At 39.3% G+C, this 18,886-nt stretch overlaps 2 protein-coding genes across 5 annotated transcripts in view; one reads left to right on the forward strand and one right to left on the reverse strand.

Moving 5' to 3' along the window:
• Window positions 1-3,076, forward strand: part of KIAA2012 (KIAA2012 ortholog) — a 135,502-nt gene extending 132,426 nt beyond the window's left edge. For all 4 annotated transcript variants that reach the window (XM_005672082.3, XM_021075192.1, XM_021075194.1 and 1 more), the window contains one exon: window positions 2,511-3,076. In XM_005672082.3, coding sequence (XP_005672139.3) covers window positions 2,511-2,649 — 139 coding nt within the window. In that variant the 3' untranslated portion in view covers window positions 2,650-3,076. The remainder of the gene's footprint in view (window positions 1-2,510) is intronic.
• Window positions 6,609-18,886, reverse strand: part of SUMO1 (SMT3 suppressor of mif two 3 homolog 1 (S. cerevisiae)) — a 29,863-nt gene continuing 17,585 nt past the window's right edge. The window contains exons 3-5 of the mRNA NM_001112676.1: window positions 14,920-14,997; window positions 12,458-12,529; window positions 6,609-6,677 (exon numbers count right to left, since the gene is read on the reverse strand). Coding sequence (NP_001106146.1) covers window positions 6,609-6,677; window positions 12,458-12,529; window positions 14,920-14,997 — 219 coding nt within the window. The remainder of the gene's footprint in view (window positions 6,678-12,457; window positions 12,530-14,919; window positions 14,998-18,886) is intronic.

Below are 18,886 nucleotides of genomic sequence, written 5' to 3' on the forward strand. Positions count from 1 at the left end.
GTGTAGGTCGAAGACAGCTCGGATCTGGCATTGCAGTGGCTGTGGTGTAGGCTGGCAGCTACAACACTGATTTTACCCCTAGCTTGGGAACTTCCATATGCTGTGGCCCTAAAAAGATGGGAGGGAGGAAGGAAGGAAGGAATTAGAAGGGAGTTTAAAAGAGGGAGGGAGTGGGAGGGATCGGGAGCTTGGGGTTATCAGACACAACTTAGAATAGATTTACAAGGAGATCCTGCTGAATAGCATTGAGAACTTTGTCTAGATACTCATGTTGCAACAGAACAAAGGGTGGGAGGAAAAATGTATACATGTAAGGATAACTTGACCCCCTTGCTGTACAGTGGGAAAATAAAATAAAATAAACAAAAAAAAAAGAAGGGAGTTTAGAGATTGTCTGTCTCAGCCTTCCGGTTTATAGATGAGAAAAGCAAGTTCCATTGATCAAGGCTAGCAGTGAGTTAGGGGCAGTGCCAGGACCAGATGTAAGACCCCTGATTCTGAACCACTGCCTTTCTCAATAAGTATTTAGTGGGTACCTATTATATGCTAAACACTGTTCTGGACACTGGGAATTCAGAAGTAAGCAACACAGATGTCTCTCTTCCCATGGCCTTTAAATTCTAGGGATGGGGGATTTAGAAACAGACTCTAAACAAATAGATTTTTTAAGCTGGAAATAAATGTTATTCAAAAAAAACTTTAAAAGATGTGATAGGATTGCAAGAGGCTTAGTTTAGACAGGTTGGCCAGGGCAAATCCTCTCAGAATGAAATCTGAATGACAAGGTGTTAGCCATGTAAACGTTTGGAAGAAAAAATATTCTAGTAGGTAAACAGCAAATGCAAAGAAAGGAATTCCCTTTTTGGCTCAGCAGATTAAGAACCCAACTAGAATCCATGAGGATTTGGGTTCGATCCCTGGCCTTGCTTAGTGAGTTAAGGATCTGGCACTGCTGTGAGCTGTGGTGTGGGTCGCAGATGTGGCTCCATTTTGCCCTAAAAGGGAAAAAAACATCCATTTTGCTCTAAAAGGGGAAAAAAAAAAAGTTCAAAGAAAGGAATGAGGCTGGCATGGTGTAAGAATAAGTCAGCATGGCTGGAATGAATAAGGCACAAAGAATACTTCCAGATGAAGTAGGCAGAGAGGTAGGCATTGTCAGGAGAAACAGCATAGATTTAGCCATCAGGGGTCAACAGCATTCCCTTTATTCTCTTACAGTAGCAATGATCATTGCATCTTTCTAATAATAGAATCTCTTGAGTAATGTGGTTTCAATCAACTCTTTTTTAAAAAAACTAGGTCCTCTGTAGTTGCTCTATCATGTCTTTCCCTCCTTAATCAAAGCAACAAATAGTCACTCCCCTTTAGAAGCATCAAAATTGAAGGGTAAAGCCCAACACAGAAAGCCATGTGATTCCAATCTTTTTTTTTTTTTTTTTTGTCTTTTTGTCTTTTTGCCATTTCTAGGGCCGCTCCTACAGCATATGGAAGTTCCCAGGCTAGGGGTCTAATTGGAGCTGTAGCCGCCGGCCTACACCAGAGCCACAGCAACGCGGGATCCGAGCCGCGTCTGCAACCTACACCACAGCTCACGGCAACGCCGGATCCCTAACTCACTGAGCAAGGCCAGGGACCAAACCCGCAACCTCATGGTTCCTAGTCGGATTCCTTAACCACTGCACCATGACGGGAACTCCCAGAAAGCCATGTGATTCCAATCTTAACTGTAAATCGTTTACCCTTTGAATTTATTTCCTATAACTTAAGCTGAATCTAAGCTAATAAAGTCTTTAGAGGATCAGAAAAAGAAGGAAGCCAGAACAACTCTATTTCAAGGTTTTCCACCCAACTTTGAGTTGTTCCTCTCCTGAACATCCCTGCTGTGACATGAATTACAAAACAGATCATTAGAAGAAGTCTTCAATTTCAAATTTCAATTTCAAAATTATGTCTTCCATGTATCATATCAGTAGGGCTGGGTCATAAATACTGAAACCAAAAGCAAGCTATTGGAGTTGCAATTTTCCACAAAAAGAAAACCGGCAAGTAGTAAGAGGGAAGTTGAGCAATTAGGTAACACCAATCCAAGTAGCTGAAAGCAAAAAAACAAGTAATTAATCAGGTGTGTGAGGGGTAGAGCCTCATTCCAGGGATTACGAGAACCTGATGCCACGTGGTTTCATTACATTTTCACTTGTGTGACCTTGACCCAGGTACTTTAACTTCTCTGGCTTGCTTCTTCACCTCTAAAACAAGGGAGACCCTTCCAGTAATAGTTTTAAGAACTAGTACACCTTTCCTTTTACTGTTCTAGTAGGAAGCTCATGATACTCTAAATCACACCAGTAAAGTTACTAAAGGAACAGAGTATGATCTTCCACTAAAATGTAAGATCAATAGCCCTAAGTCTAACTGATGATTATTCAAATCCCAAATTCTTCCAGTGGCTCATAAGCAATTTCTAGGATGCTTAATCAGTATTGTGATTGTGGGTGGGGTTGTTTCCTTAGGCAAAAAGCTGCTTTGAAGAAACATCTTCATTTCCATCAAGAACTCCATAAGGAAGCCAGCGGCCTACAGTGGACACAGAACATTTCTAGACCATGGGTCTACTCTTACTTCCAGTTCCTACAAATACCCAGACCTTAAGACCAGAAGAAAACTCAAAGTTGGGAGGTGGTAACAGAAGAAGAAACTTCCTTCTATAATGAAGTTCCATACCAAGCCCAGTTCCATTTCATCTGGCTCACCTCACCCCACAGCTAACTTCCCTCTGGCTCTTCCATCCCCCTCACCCCCCCCCACCACACGATCATTACTCCACCCAGTTAAACTCTTCACTCACCTAAATCCGTTACGTTTCCTAGAACCACTTAAAATCCAGAAGCTTTGGTGCCTAAAATTGGCCAGTGACTTCATAATTTGGTTGAATTTTAGTAAATTTCAGTTTAATTTCAGTTAATAAGATATTAACATACAAATTTCCCATTGTGGTGTAGCAGAAACAAATCTATTATCCATGAGGATGTGGGTTCGATCCCTGGCCTTGCTCAGTGGGTTAAGGATCCGGAGTTGCCATGAGCTGTGGTCTAGGTTGTTGATGCGGCTCGGAGCCTGCATTGCTGTGGCTGTGGGGTAGGCTGGCAGCTGTAGCTCTAATTTGGCCCCTAGCCTGCAAACTTCCACATGCTGCACCTGTGGCCCTAAAAAAATAAAAAAGATATTAACATAATCTTATGGTAGTTGAAGTATTTCATTTCAGTCAATATGTTGAGAGTTGCAGGTAAATGTAAATTCTGTAATGCAGTAAGTCTGAATCAGCTAAGAGCTAATTCATAAACCACATCCATTTTCTAAGACTCTAAAATTTAATGTCTATTTCAAACAAGGTAATTTCTTGAGAAATGTTCATTTGAGCAAAATAAGCTGTTCTGTGTGGGGATTCTCATATCCTCAAAGCATAGATTAAGAGCTGCAGTGTCCAGTAAGTAGCCACATGTAGCTATTTAAGTATAAATTAAAACATTCAGGCATTCCCTGGTGGCACAGCAGATTAAGGACCCGGGTTGTCACTGCTCTGTCTCTGGTCACCGCAGGTTCAATCCCTGGCCTGGGAACATCTACATGCCATGGATGCAGCCAAAAAAGCCCCCAAAACATTCAGTTCTCCAGTCACACTAGCACATTTCAAGTGTTCAATAACCAGATGTGGCTACTGGCTACTGTATTGGACAGCACAGACATAGAATATTTTCATCATCACAGAAAGTTCTATTGGACAACACTTTATTCTAGAGCCCTGAAAACCAACCAGTCTTGAGGTTTTGCTCCTGTGCCTTGAAGAACCAGTCGCATAATTTCCTCATCTTTAAAATCACACTGACTCTATCGTGGAAGAGTCCTGATTAAATAATTTGTCTTTAAGGAGTTCCTTGGTAGCTTGGCGGGTTATGGACCTAGCGCTGTCACTGCTGTAGCTCAGGTCACTGCTGGGGTGTGGGTTCAAACCCTAGCCCTGGACCACTGCCTGCCTCGGTCATGGCCAAAAAAAAAAAAAAAAAGACAATTTGTCTTTAATATTTCTTTAGTACCAATAAGTATCTTTATCATAGAATGATCATTAAAGTGGATGAAAGACCTTCAGCAAACAAGGCATATAAAAGGATATTAAAGTAAGCAGTATCTGAACCTGAATTTTCCCACACATCTCCTTTGGCCATACCCTATACTTCAGTCTGCAGCTAAAAAACTTAATATTTCCAGATGATTCTCTCATATTTCCCACTGATGCTTGTAAGGTATTTGCTTCCTATAGAAACTGCAGTTCCACACCATAATCCAGAAGTCAAGCTTAACTTTTAGTCTGTATTGCTGTGTTATTGGACTTGCTTAGATTTGTTCATTTTCTCCTTGCTTTATGTAAAATAGAAATAAAATGGCCCAAACACTGGCTATGATAGTGAATTTAAATATGTCTCTTAAAACTTTTCTTGAACTTGTCAACAGTACTTGCACATTCATTCATACATTCAATTCATTCAATGATACTTAAATGAAAAAGGAGCATCTCAAGTAGTTCAACCAAGAAAAGAAAACACTCAAGGAAAACATCCTTGTAGGGGAAATTGCCATTACTGTTTTATTTTCTGTCTTTTACAAATTTAGGATGTTGTAGTCAAGCACCAGGTAGAGTGGCTACACTAAATGTTATTCGAGATCCCTTCCAAATCTGATATTCTTATTAAATTGTTGCTGTGAAAGGCCTATTTTTATCAGCACTGCTAACCAGATAAGCACATTTTTCAGTTGACGAGGAAGATGCAAAGATTTAGAAGAATCCAATAAACTAAAATTAAGAAAATTATATCCCTAATAGCTAAGCTTCAAAACCTAAATGCTGAGAGCCTTCAGAGAGAGATGTAAACAAAAGTAAGATAGCAAACTACACATTCACACATTCTGGATAGCTCAAATAGCCTATCAGGTTTGTCACCCAGACCAGACAGAAGTGTGTAACTCAATGGGGACTTTTTAGAAATGGGCTTAATTCCTAATTACTGTTCAATCTAATGATAAATACCAAGTGATGGTCTAAAAGCTCTAATTTACCCAGAATACCCATGTACAATACAAATACTTTTTCATTTAGGGTCAAATATAAATTTATAAGGCAAGCCAATTATTTTTCAATAGGTAACTTGAGAATGTATTCAAAGTATAACAGTTTATAAAATGCATTAGTGAGAGGCTTTTATTTGCTCTTCTAAAGTAGTTAGATGACATTCAATTTGGGATAACATGAAATTGGATTATGCATATGCATGTATACTGATTTCTGTGATTCATTAAAGAATTAAAAGAAAATGTTAAACCCTCTAATTAAGGAACTAATTTGATATTTTACAGTTTAAATAGAATAAAGAAATAAAAAAAAATAAACTGCATCAAACCTTAAACAGAGAACATTTTATAAATTGTTACGGGAAAAACTGAAATTATCAATGTCAATCACTTAAGAATTTTTGGCGTGCCCGTTTATTCAACAGATTGGGTAACTGTATCATATATATATGCACCATACAGGAATACCAAGTTTTTTTTAAATAAAAAAAAAACAGAACACTGAGTATTTAAGAAGGTATTGTGGCCTTAATTAAATCCTTAATGCAGAAGGCACTTCAGTAACTTTCAGTGCTTCAAAGTCATGATCATCACTGTACAGTACTGAAGAAAACATTTGTACTATGTACAAACAGTAATTTCCAGTATTATGCAAGAAAACCTTATGTTTTTAAGCAATTTCTTTTCTATACAATTAAAAATAAAATGAACATTTGTACGGTTTTTACAAATATTTTGTTTATTTTAATGAAGCTGGTACAGACAACGTCCATTTAAAACCCATATCCCAGGCCAAAAAGTACAAATAAAATCAAAAAGAGCAGTGTTCTGTTGTATACACTTCTGCATGAATAACTTTTAACTGCTAATGAAAGTTAGAACTTTTCTGGGATCTTCTGACAAGGTTTCTCTTTCACCTTAAAATGCTTTCTCTTCAGTGAAGCCATCTTTGGAGTTAGTCATTATTCTCACGATCTCTGTCATTTTTGACTCCAACTTGATACTCTTCTTCTTTTGGTCCAGACCCTCAGATATTAAAAGTAGCTTCGAGTTAAGGAAAGGTCATTTTTCCACAGTTCAGTTCTCTGAAAAACTTCCATCTCCCACTGAAAGTCATAGTCCAGGAGTGAAGCAATCACATGCTAGAACTTCAGGGCCAGTTGGAAAGTCAATTGAACACTCAAATCAGTCGATCCTATTTATCACAAGCCTGCAAATGCACAGTCCTGGAAAAGGTGGCCTCTCTGTGCACACATGTAATTTTTAAAAAGGAGAGGGCAATATGAAGGGGGCTGAGGTTTGATCACCAAAAATCAGCACAATGAAAACAAACAATAATGAATAATGGGCACTAGAATTCAAATTACCAGATGTCTTAAAGAGATGGGGTGCCAGTTTTCAATTCTGTTTTGAACACCACATTACAAAAGAACTATTTTTTAAAAATAAAAAAGGATTAAGGGAAAAGAAAAAAATAAAAAGAATATCTAAACCGTTGAGTGACCCCCTGTTTGTTCCTGATAAACTTCAATCACATCTTCTTCCTCCATTCCCAGCTGTAAAAAGAATGAAAAGTGTTAGTAGCAGAATAAAAAAGTACTATTTTTAACTGGCTGCAATTATGTGGTCGCTGTTTTAAAGTGCAAAGAGATATAAAAGTGATCCACAGTTATCCTGTTCTAAAATTAGGCACTGTTTCCTTTATTCTAAAGAAAGGAGCAGGAGTTTCCACTGTGGCTCAGTGGTTAAAGAATCCAACTAGGAACCATGAGGTTGCGGGTTCATCCCTGGCCTCACTCAGTGGGTTAAGGATCCAGCATTGCCATGAGCTGTGGTGTAGGTCAAAGACGTGGCTTGGATCCCATGTTGCTCTGGCTCTGGCGTAGGCTGGCAACTGCAGCTCCAATTGGACCCTTAGCCTGGGAACCTCCATATGCCATGGGCTCGGCCCTAGAAAAGGCAAAAAGACAAAATAAAGAAAAGAGCAGTAGGTATATCTCTCCTGACAATGTCTACAAAGTCATTCATGTCACTCTGCTGAGCCAATTCCACTTCCCAGGTTATTCGCCATATAAAATCTAAATGTTTTATAGAGTTCCCATTGTGGCTGAGCGCTAACGAACCTGACTAGGATCCATGAGGATGTGGGTTCGATCCCTGGCCTCGCTCAGTGAGTTAAGCATCTGGCATTGCTGTGACCTGTGATGTAGGTCGCAGATGTGGCACAGATCTGGAGTTGCCATGGCTGTGGCCTAGGCCGGCAGCTGCAGCTCCATTTCAAGCCCTAGCCTGGGAACTTACATAGACAAGTGGGGCCCTAAAAAGACCAAATAATAATAATAATAATAATAATAATAATAAAATTTAAGTGTTTTTGAAAAGTACCTTAAAAGTTTAAATCTAACGAAACATGTATTTAATAGTTTGATGGCATAGTTTCTAAAAAGAATTTTAATTCTAGATGTAATCACTTAATAGAATCTTTCATCTCTTTCAAAAAACCTGATCTTGCTCTGAAATATTTTAGTTAGAAAAATACTGCCCAAGGATTCATTTCTAAGTGGTGTGCTTTGCCATCTCCAATTCCTTCTGGCATATAACTATTATTTTCTTTGATAGTGACCACTCTCAATGCAAAAGAGTTACTATGCATCTACTCTTATTTGACACCTCCAATCTTTTTTTTTTTTTTTTTGGTCTTTTTAGGGCTGCACCTGAGGCATATACAAGTTCCCAGGCTAGGAGTTGGAATCAGAGCTACATCAGCCAGTCTACACCACAGCCATAGCAATGCCAGATCTGGGCCACGTCTGTGACCTACACAATTCACAGCAACAACGGATCCTTAACCCACTGAGCGAGGCCAGGGACTGAACCCACATCCCCAGGGATACTATGTCAGGTTCTTAACTCACTGAGCCACAATAGGAACTCCTGGATTTTTTTTTCTTAAAGACACTATTGGAGTTCCCGTCGTGGCTCAGTGGTTAACGAATACAACTAGGAACCATGAGGTTGCAGGTTCGATCCTTGGCCTTGCTCAGCGGGTTAGGGATCCGGTGTTGCCGTGAGCTGTGGTGTGGGTCGCAGACTCGGCTCAGATCCCGTGTTGCTGTGGCTCTGGCGTAGGCCGGCAGCTACAGCTCTGATTCGACCCCGAGCCTGGGAACCTCCATATGCAGTGGGAGCAGCCCAAGAAATGGCAAAAAAAGAAAAAAAAAAAAAGACACTATTAATAATGGTTGCCTTTGAGAAATGGGAATGCAGATACCCAGAGTGTATTTATTTTCCATTTTATGCACTTTGGTAGTTGGTTTTTTTAATACTTTTATTTTTAACCACAAGGATTCTTTAATTAAAAAACAGAACAGTACATAAAGGGCTTGGTGTCACACAGAAACCCAGGTGTTGCCCTTGGGCTTGTAAAGAACCATAAATCTGTTGATTCTGGTTTACAGCCAGGGTTAAGAAGCACTGTAACAGGCAGACTGAAAACAAAACTAGCATTGTTTCCAGTGAACTATAATGAATCAAGAAACAAATGAAAAGTAACATTTTAAAGGAAAGTCCAAGTTCAGTAATCTCTAATAAGAAAAGTTTTACATTTTATAGGTGACAAATGTGTGCAGAATTACAAAATGTGAAAATTAAAATATACTAAGAAATGTAAAAATAAAACACAGACTTACGTGGATTTAGAATTTCTTAGTGTTACGATATCTTGGTTGTGATACATATGTGAATATTAAAATAGTTATTAAATATTTAAATATTAAAATAATTGTTAAAGATGCTATAAAAAGTTAATACCTTTTTTTTTGCTTTTTTTTTTTTTTTTTTTTTTTTGCTTTTTAGGGCCACACCCGCGATACATGAAGGTTCCCAGTTCCCAGGCTAGGGGTTGAATTGGAGCTGCAGCCTCCAGCCTACACCACAGCCACAGCAACGTGGGATCCAAGCCACGTCTGCAATCTACACCACCACTCATGGGAACACCGGACCCTTAAGCCACTGAGCGAGAACAGGGACCAAACCCATATCCTCATGAATACTAGTTGGGTTCATTACCATTAAGCCACAACAGGAACTCCCTAAAAGTTAATATTAATTGCACATACAGCCTTGTAAATACTGCAGAGATTAAAATTCCAAACATTCTAAGGAAACTTTAAATCAGGAAGGCAGCACATGTCCTCAAACTATGGAGAATATGAAGCTATCAACTTTAAAAGTAGTACATCAGTAAAGATGAGTACACAGCAATGCAGAGAGGTTGCTCCCTAAATACCTACTCTGTCCTACTGCCCCATTATTCTTCTAAAAAGATGATCTCTTATTGATAGTGAAGGAGCTGTCACTAAAATATATTCAGTATCTCCTGTGTTGTAGAGATTATGCCAACCTAGGACAGGGAAAATACAAGATGAGTTTGGAATATCTTATGCTAGACAGTAAGGAAGTACTCAAGAAAAGTGGATAGATACTAAACCTTCAAGGAAAAGTCTGATGAGAAAGGATAATCACATAGTTTCAAAGTAAGTGCCCACAAATTATTCAATTACCACACAAAAAATAGTAACTAGAAAGCACAGAAAAAAGATATAAACTCAGAAGGGGCTTCAGGTATTCCAGACAGAACAACCTGAGAAAGACACATCTCCATCTATGTAGTATTCCACCCAAAATTCATAATCCGAATAGAGTCATGAGGAAATAGAACTGCCCAAATTGAGAGATTTTATGGAAAATAATAGGTCTGTATTCTTCAAAAATGAAAATGTCCTTAAGACAAAGAAAGGCTGAGAAACTGTTCCAAATCAAAGGTAACTAAAGAGACATCTAAATAAAATGTTGACACTGAACTGGATCTGGTGACGGGAGAAAATTTATTATAAAAAACCTAATTGGGACAAATGACAAAATTAGGTTGTAGATTATAGAGTATTCTAGGCGTTTTCATTATGGCTCAGTGGTAATGAACCCAACTAGTATCCATAAGGATTCGGATTCGATCCCTGGCCTCGCTCGGTGGGTTAAGGATCCGGTGTTGCCGTGAGCTGTGGGGTAGGTCACAGACACGGCTCAGACCCTGTGTTACTATGGCTGTGGCATAGGCTGGCAGCTGTAGCTCCAATTGGACCCCGGCCTGGGCACCTCCATATGCCATGGGTACGGCCGTAAAAAGCAAAAAAAAAGAAAAAAGAAAAAATACACACTAAAATATTTAGTAAATGGCTGTGGTGTACACAACCTACTCCCAAGTGGTTTGGGTGATATATATATACACACACAAATATAGAGGGGAGGGAAATAATAAAGCATAGGTAGCAAAAGGTTAAAAACTGGTGAATCTAGCTGGAAGAGGGTACAATTTTTTGTACTATTCTTGTAACTTTTCTATAAGCTGAAAATTATTTCAAAAGAAAATATTTTTATTTTTACTTATTTTACTTTATTTTATTTTTGCTTTTTATGGCTGCACCTGCAGCATATGGAGGTGTCTAGGCTAGGGGTCTAATTGGAGCTGTAGCCGCTGGCCTACACCAGAGCCACAGCAACGCCAGATTCAAGCTGCGTCTGGGACCTACACCACAGCTCACAGCAACGCTGGATCCTTAACCCACTGAGCAAGGCCAGGGATCGAACCCGCAACCACATGGTTCCTAGTCGGATTCATTTACCACTGAGCCACGACGGGAACTCCCCAAAATACTTTTTAAAAGATGAAGAGATGTCAAAAAGAACAGATGCCAACTTGAAGGGGCCTCTATTGGCCATTATCCAAAGAACATCATTCACACTGTTTCAAAGTATCTCCCCACAAATTACTTATTAATTACAAAGGAAAATGATAACTTTACAATGGATAAAAAATCTGGCAGTTACCCTATTAACTAAGGAACCAAAGTTAATACTACCCATAGCAGGACCAATGGACATCATATAGTGCCTGATGAGATGCGCTCAGAATTTCAAAGATTCACTCTGTGCTATTCCTACCAAACATGCAAAACTGAATCTAATTATGAGCAAATAACAGACAAACCCAAATTGAAGGACATTTTAAAAGGTAGCTGGCCTGAATTCTTTAAAAAAAAAAAAAAAAAGAAAGAAATGTCAGTGTGATGAAAAACAAAGACTATTCCACATTAAAGGAAGCAGGACTCCCGTGTGGCTTGCAGCATAACTACACATTAAAGGAAGCTAAGAAGCGTGATAACTAGTTAGAATGTATGGAGTTCCTGTCATGGCTCAGAGGAAACGAATCCGACTAGGAACCATGAGGTTGTGGGTTCGATCCCTGGCCTTGCTCAGTGGGTTAAGAATCTGGCACTGCCATGAGCTGTGGCATAGGTTGCAGATGCGGCTCAGACCCTGCATTGCTGTAGCTCCGATTTGACCCCTAGCCTGGGAACCTCTGTATGCCATGGATGCGGCCCTAAAAAGCAAAAAAAAAAAAAAAGACTAGTTAGAATGTATATCCCAGATGGGATCCCAGGTCAAGTTAAAAAGAGGGGGTCTGTATAAATATAAATACATATATACATATTCTCTCACACTTTAATACTTTCAGATGCCTGGGGGGTGGGTGGCAGTGGGATTAGGGAGGGTGAAATATATTTAAAAAAACAGTCTATACATGCATACAATAAAACAAAGGCACAGAGGTATTTAAACACATGAACCAAGATGACAGAGCCAAATATATTAACATACACTAAACTTCTGTATTAAATTCTCAAAATGGGTCAGAAGTCAAAATCAAACTGTAAAGGTCATCATTACCATGAAAGTATACCAGAAATGTGCCAAATCTGAGGACCATCTGTCTATCTTCAGAAAGACATAATATATGCTTTATTACAATTTCAGTACTCCATTCCCACTCTTTTTACTAGCACCTTTGAAGGCAATATAAGGGAAGTTCAACTCAAAAGATTATTTTTCTCCAGAGTTTCCATCATGGCTCATCGGAAATGAATCTGACTAGCACCCATGAGGACACAGATTCAATCCCTGGCCTCGATCAGTGGGTTAAGGATCTGGCGTTTCGGTGAGCCATGGTGCACGTCACAGACCTGGCTTGGATCCCACATTGCTATGGCTGTGGCTTAGGCTGGCAGCTGTTGCTCTGATTTGACCTCTAACCTGGGAACCTCCATATGCTGTGGCCCTAAAAAGACCAAAAAAAAAAAAAAAAGATTATTTTTCTGACAAATGATATACCACTTAAATCAGGAGAATATCCAAGAAAAGGGCAGTTTAATACCAGTGAACCAAATCGCTGAATGCAAATTTTAAATCTATCTTGATTTAGAGAAGAAATTATACTCACTTCTTTTGGAGTGTGATTATCAGCAATTCTCTGACCTTCAAAGAGAAACCTGAGTGAATTCATTGGAACGCCCTGAAAAGGTAAAAAACATAAAAATATAAAAATCTTGGAACAGATAATATGAATTTTTACAAAAAAAGCAAGTATGAAAACTTCAACAGAATACATGGAACATAAAACTACCCAGCTAATTCTATCATAATTACCATGTATCAAGTACCAATTATTTTGCTAGGGACTTCAAGTATACTGTACTTGAATACTTAATATACATAATAATAAATTTTCGTAACAACAACCCTAGAAGGTAAGTATTATCAGCTTATCTTCATTTTATAGTTAGGGAATCTAAACATGAAGAGGGCACACAAGCTAGCCAAGAATTTAAGGACAAATCTACTCTTTTTTTTTTTTTTTGTCTTTTTGCTATTTCTTTGGTCCGCTCCTGCGGCATATGGAGGTACCCAGGCTAGGGGTTGAATCGGAGCTATAGCCACTGGCCTACGCCAGAGCCACAGCAACGCGGGATCCGAGCTGCGTCTGCAGCCAGCTCACGGCAACGCTGGATCATTAACCCACTGAGCAAGGGCAGGGATCGAACCCGAAACCTCATGGTTCCTAGTCAGATTCGTTAACCACTGCGCCACGACGGGAACTGCCAAATCTACTCTTAAGCCTGTGTGCATTCTCTGCTACGGATCGAACTGGGGCTGCAGCTGCCAGCCTATGCCATGACCACAGCAATGCAGGATCTTTAACCCACTGAGCGAGGCTAGGGATTGAACCCGAATCCTCACGGATACTAGTCAGGTTCACTACAGCTGAGCCACAACGGAAACTCCAATATTCTTAACCACTAGACTATATAGTTTTCTCTCAAATCTGTAAGCTAACATAAACTTCCATATGCCACGGGCGTGGCCCTAAAAATAAATAAATAAATAAAAAGCAGGGGGCAAAAAAAAAGCTAGAAATGATTCTAACTTGATGTTATATTATATCCCCAAATCCAGCACCTTCAATTCTGGATCAGTTTAGTTTTCACCATGCACTATTTTTTCCTCAATAATTAACTAATTAGCCCCTATTAGTAAGACTTTACTAAGTGTAACAATTAACATAAAAAACAGAGACTAATGTTTGCATTTTACTTATCCTAACATCTAAGTGATCTCTTTTTCTTCTGGCAAAAGTGATTTTAGGTAAGTTACAAATTCCAATTGTAAAAAGCAAATCTTCTAAAACTAAAACCTATAATATCTGAGTTAAGAGTCATAGAATTCAATTATTACAATGTATTTTAGTTGTCTCCTACATATTAATCTAATTCCAATTAGACTTATTTCAAAAGTCTTTTATTAGCAATAATAACAATGGATAACATTTATTATTTCTAGGCATCATGTTAAGAGCTTTATGTAGGTCACCTTATTTCATCCTCATGAGGTAGGTACCATAATATTCTCATTTTACTAAGAGGGAGAGAAGGCACATAACTTGTCCAAGGTCTCACAGTCCAACACTGGTGGAGTTTGAATTGGAATCCAGTAGGCTAAAGGAATTATTTATCTAATAATCTAGTTCATGAAGGTCAGAATCTAAGCATCTGGCATCAATAAATTAATCAGACCTCTTTATGATTTTTTTTTAAAAAGGGGAAAACTTCCTTGATGTTAAAAAATATAGAATATGATTAGCAGTAATTTACAACACTATGTATAAAGATATGAAACTAATAATATTAGTACTTAAATTTAACATATGGCTAAACATCCATGGTTAGCAACAGGAAATTTCATAGTAACCACCCAAAATTACTTGCCTTTATTATTTTGTTTGCTTATTTGTTTTGGCTGTACCCAGGGCATGTGGAAGTTCCTGGGCCAGAGGCCAGGGATTGAACCTACACCACAGCTGCCTCCTGTGCCACAGGTGTAGCAACCAGATCCTTAACACACTGTACCACAAGGGAACTTCCTTGCCTTTCTTGTTATAAACATCAGTTAAGCCATTAAGATAAAAATATTCATAAAGCCATCTTTACAACTACTCCAAGTTATTTTTCAAATTAGTTCCACATATCTTATAAGTTCAAATTTTGGAATGGGCCACAAGGGGGAAAAGACAATTACATAGAGTATAAAGAGTTTTTTCCTTGAGCTGCTTAATAATGAAAATTTATAAAGATAACTTTTTTTCTCCTTTTTGGCTGCACTGTGGCACATGGACTTCCTGGGCCAGGGATTAGATCTGAGCCACAGTCACCAGCAGCAACACTGGATCCCCAACCCACTGTGCTGGACCAGGGAATCAAACCCATGTCCCAATGCCCCTAAGACATCACTGATCCCATTGCGCCACAGCAGAAATCCCAAGATTACTTTTTTTTTTTTTGACAAGCTTTCTTAAAAGAAAAATTAATGATACATACGGCACTGAATTTAATACCATAACATACAAACCTGTCTTTGACAGTATGATTCTTTGAGTTTCTTGAGATGTGTCGTCATTTTCACTTTGAAGTGAATCTCACTGCTATCCTAAGGAGATAAGAAGAAAAAAATCATCACTCTTTGTGTAAACTATTTGCTTTGCTTGAGACAAATTATTTAATTACACTTATACTATAAAGAGAAACATATACCTTGTCACATGTATTTTCCCACCAAAATACTCTTTTAAGCATTCCTAACAAGTTTTATTAAAATACTCTAATTATCCTCAAAGTTGCTTTATATCCATTTCAAAATAAATCTAATAAAGCAAACAATCTATTTGGGGTATTAAAATCAGCAGTATGTGTGTTAAAGAATGCATTCCTTCAGAATTGCATATCTCCTATTTCAAAACAAAAAGCTGAAACTATCACAAACTCCAAAAGCAACTCAAAACAAAAGATACAGTAACTGAAGTGTCACTGAGGGTGGTCAAACCTACAAGAGAGACATATACCATAAAATAACAGACTGAGACACTCCTGCCATAAAAAGTCATCCCACAGTCTGATACTCTTGCATGAGTTAAATGAGCAATAACCTGAGTTAGTCAAACTGATATAAGGGCTCACCGAGAGTTTTCTTCTACCCAGACTACCAAGCAAACTTATCAGGAGACCATCAGAAAAAAATACTGGCACTTGCATAAAAATTTCAAAACCAATCCTTATGATTACATATCACATCCACACACATTATTTTAGTGGGAGTTGCACATTCACAGTATTTTTGTTTGTAGCTTTTATTTAAAAAAAAAAAATTCTTGTCCTGTGGATTTCATGACAGAGAAAATTTTATCAGCAGTATCTCACACCACAAGCTTGAAATCATTTCCAAATGAATTTAAGAGCTAACATTAAAATTTTTTTTAAATATTTTCTCTTCTTAGGGAGAGAATTTTTTTCCCTAATCTTGAAATTGGGGGAAACCTTATTTTAAAGCAAATTTTGGGAGTTCCCATCATGGCACAGTGGTTAACGAATCCGACTAGGAACCATGAGGTTTCAGGTTCGATCCCTGCCCTTGCTCAGTGGGTTAACGATCCAGTGTTGCCGTGAGCTGTGGTGTAGGTTGCAGACGTGGCTCAGATCCAGCGTTGCTGTGGCCCTGGTGTAGGCCGGCGGCTTCAGCTCCGATTAGACCCCTAGCCTGGGAACTTTCATATGCTGCAGGAGAGGCCCAAGAAATGGCAAAATACAAATAAATAAATAAATAAAAATAAAGCAAAAAAAAATTTTTTAGGGGGTCTTTTTAGGGCCACACCCTCAATACACGGAGGTTCCCAGGCTAGGGGTAGAATCAGAACTACAGCTACTGGCCTAAGCCATAGTTACAGCAACGCCAGATCCAAACCACGTCTGTGACCTACACCACAGCTTGTGGCAACACCAGATCCTTAACCAACTGAGCAAGGCCAGGGATCAAACCCCATGTCTTCATGGATACTGGTCAGGTTTGTTACCACTAGGCCATGACAGGAACTCCAAGCAAAATTGTAACTTAGAAACCACTTTTTAAAAAAGGAGATTCACGAGTTCCTGTTGTGGCACAGTGGTTAATGAATCCGACTAGGAACCATGAGGTTGTAGGCTTGGTCCCTGGCCTTGCTCAGTGGGTTAGGGATCCGGCATTGCCATGCGCTGTGGTGTAGGTTGCAGACGAGGCTTGAATTCCACATTGCTGTGGCTCTGGCATAGGGCAGTGTCTACAGCTCCAATTAGGCCCCTACCCTGGGACCCTCCATATACGGCGGGAATGGCCCTAGAAAAGGGAAAAAGACAAAAATAAATAAATAAATAATGAGATTCATAAATGTGACTTAATAAAAACATAAAACCATCTATACAGTAAGAAGTACCAAAAATGTTGAGACCCTGAAGAAAATAGTCACAATATACATAGCAGACAAGAAAAATCAAACAAATATTAAGAATTCCTTCACATCAGAGTTCCTGTTGTGGCTTGGTGTTTTAAGAACCTGACTAGAGCAGTTCCTATTGTGGCACAGTGGTTAATGAATCCGACTAGGAACCATGAGGTTGCAGGTTTGATCCCTAGCCTTGCTCAGTGGGTTAAGGATCCGGCGTTGCCATGAGCTGTGGTGTAGGTTGCAGAGGCGGCTCGGATCCTGTGTTGCTGTGGCTGTGGCGTAGGCCAGCAGCTACAGCTCTGACTGGACCCCTAGCCTGGGAACCTCCATATGCCACGGGAGTGGCCCAAGAAATGGCAAAAAGACAAAAAAAAAAAAAAAAAGAGAGAGAGAGAGAACCTGACTAGCATCCATGAGGATGTGGGTTCAATTGCCGGCCTCTCTCAGTGGGTTAAGGATCTGGTGTAGTTTTGCAAATGCAGCTTGGATCTGGGGTTGCTATGGCTGTGGAGTAGGCCAGAGCTGCAGGCCCTATTTGACCCTTAACCTGGGAACTTCCATAGGCCACAGGTGCGACCCTAAAAAAAAAAAAATTCCTACAAATCAGTAATTCTTAAAAAAGGTAATCCATGGCATAGGACAGACATACACAAGTATACCTCATTTTATTGCACTATGCTTTATTGCACTTTGCAGATACTGTGTATTTTACAAATTGAAAGTTTGTGACAAATCTACATTGAGCAAATCCATTGGCACCATTTTCCCAATAGCATTTGCTCACTTCATGTCTCTTTATGTTTACATTTTGCTAATTCTCGCAATATTTCAAACCCTCCACCAGCAAAAAACACTTCCTGAAGACTCAGATTATGGTCTGCCTTTTAGCAATAACATATTTCTAAATTAAGGTATATAGGAGTTCCCGTCGTGGCGCAGTGGTTAACGAATCCGACTAGGAACCATGAGGTTGCGGGTTCGGTCCCTGCCCTTGCTCAGTGGGTTAACAATCCGGCGTTGCCGTGAGCTGTGGTGTAGGTTGCAGACGCGGCTCGGATCCAGCGTTGCTGTGGCTCTGGCGTAGGCCAGTGGCTACAGCTCCGATTCGACCCCTAGCCTGGGAACCTCCATATGCCGCGGGAGCGGCCCAAGAAATAGCAACAACAACAACAAAAAAGACCAAATAAATAAATAAATTAATTAATTAAGGTATATACATTGGTGTTTTAGACATAACGCTATTGCATATTTAACCTACATAATAGAGTAAATACAACTTCTGTATGTGCTGGGAAACAAAAAAATTCATGGGAATCACTTAATTAAAGAAGACGGATGGCCAAAAAACACATGAGAAGATGCTCAACATCACTAATAATTAGAGAAATGCAAGTCAAAACTACAACAAGATAGCACCTCACATCAGTCAGAATGGCCAAGCATCAAAAAGTCTACAAGTGGAGTTCCCATCATGTTGCAGTGGAAACGAATCCGACTAGGAACCATGAGGTTGCAGGTTTGATTCCTGGCCTTGCTCAGTGGGTTAAGGATCCAGCGTTGCCAGGAGCTGTGGTGTAGGTTGCAGACATGACTCGGAGAACCCTGGCCTGGGAACCTCCATATGCTGCAGGTGCAGCCCTAAAAAAAAGGACAAAAGACAAAAAAAAAAAATCTACGAACAATGAAAGCTGGAGAGGATGTGGAGAAGAGAAGCTTCCTATGCTGCTGGCAGGAATGTAAATTGGTACAACCACTATGGAGGACAGTATGGAGTTTCCTTAAAAAACTAAATACAGAACTACCATATGATCCAACAATCAACTCCTGGGCATATATTCAGAGAAAACCATAATTCAAAAAGACACATGCACCCCAATGTTCACTGCAGTACTATTTACAATAACTAAGACATGGAAGCAACCTAAATGTCCATCGACTGAGGAATGGATAAAGAAGATGTGGTACACACATACAACGGAATATTATTCAGCCATTAGAAAGAGCGAAGTAATATTATTTGCAACCAATGGAGCTGGACCCAGAGTGAAGTGAGTGAAATCAGAC

Source organism: Sus scrofa, chromosome 15 (genome assembly GCF_000003025.6).
Source record: "Sus scrofa isolate TJ Tabasco breed Duroc chromosome 15, Sscrofa11.1, whole genome shotgun sequence".
NCBI classification, from domain to species: Eukaryota; Metazoa; Chordata; class Mammalia; order Artiodactyla; family Suidae; genus Sus; species Sus scrofa.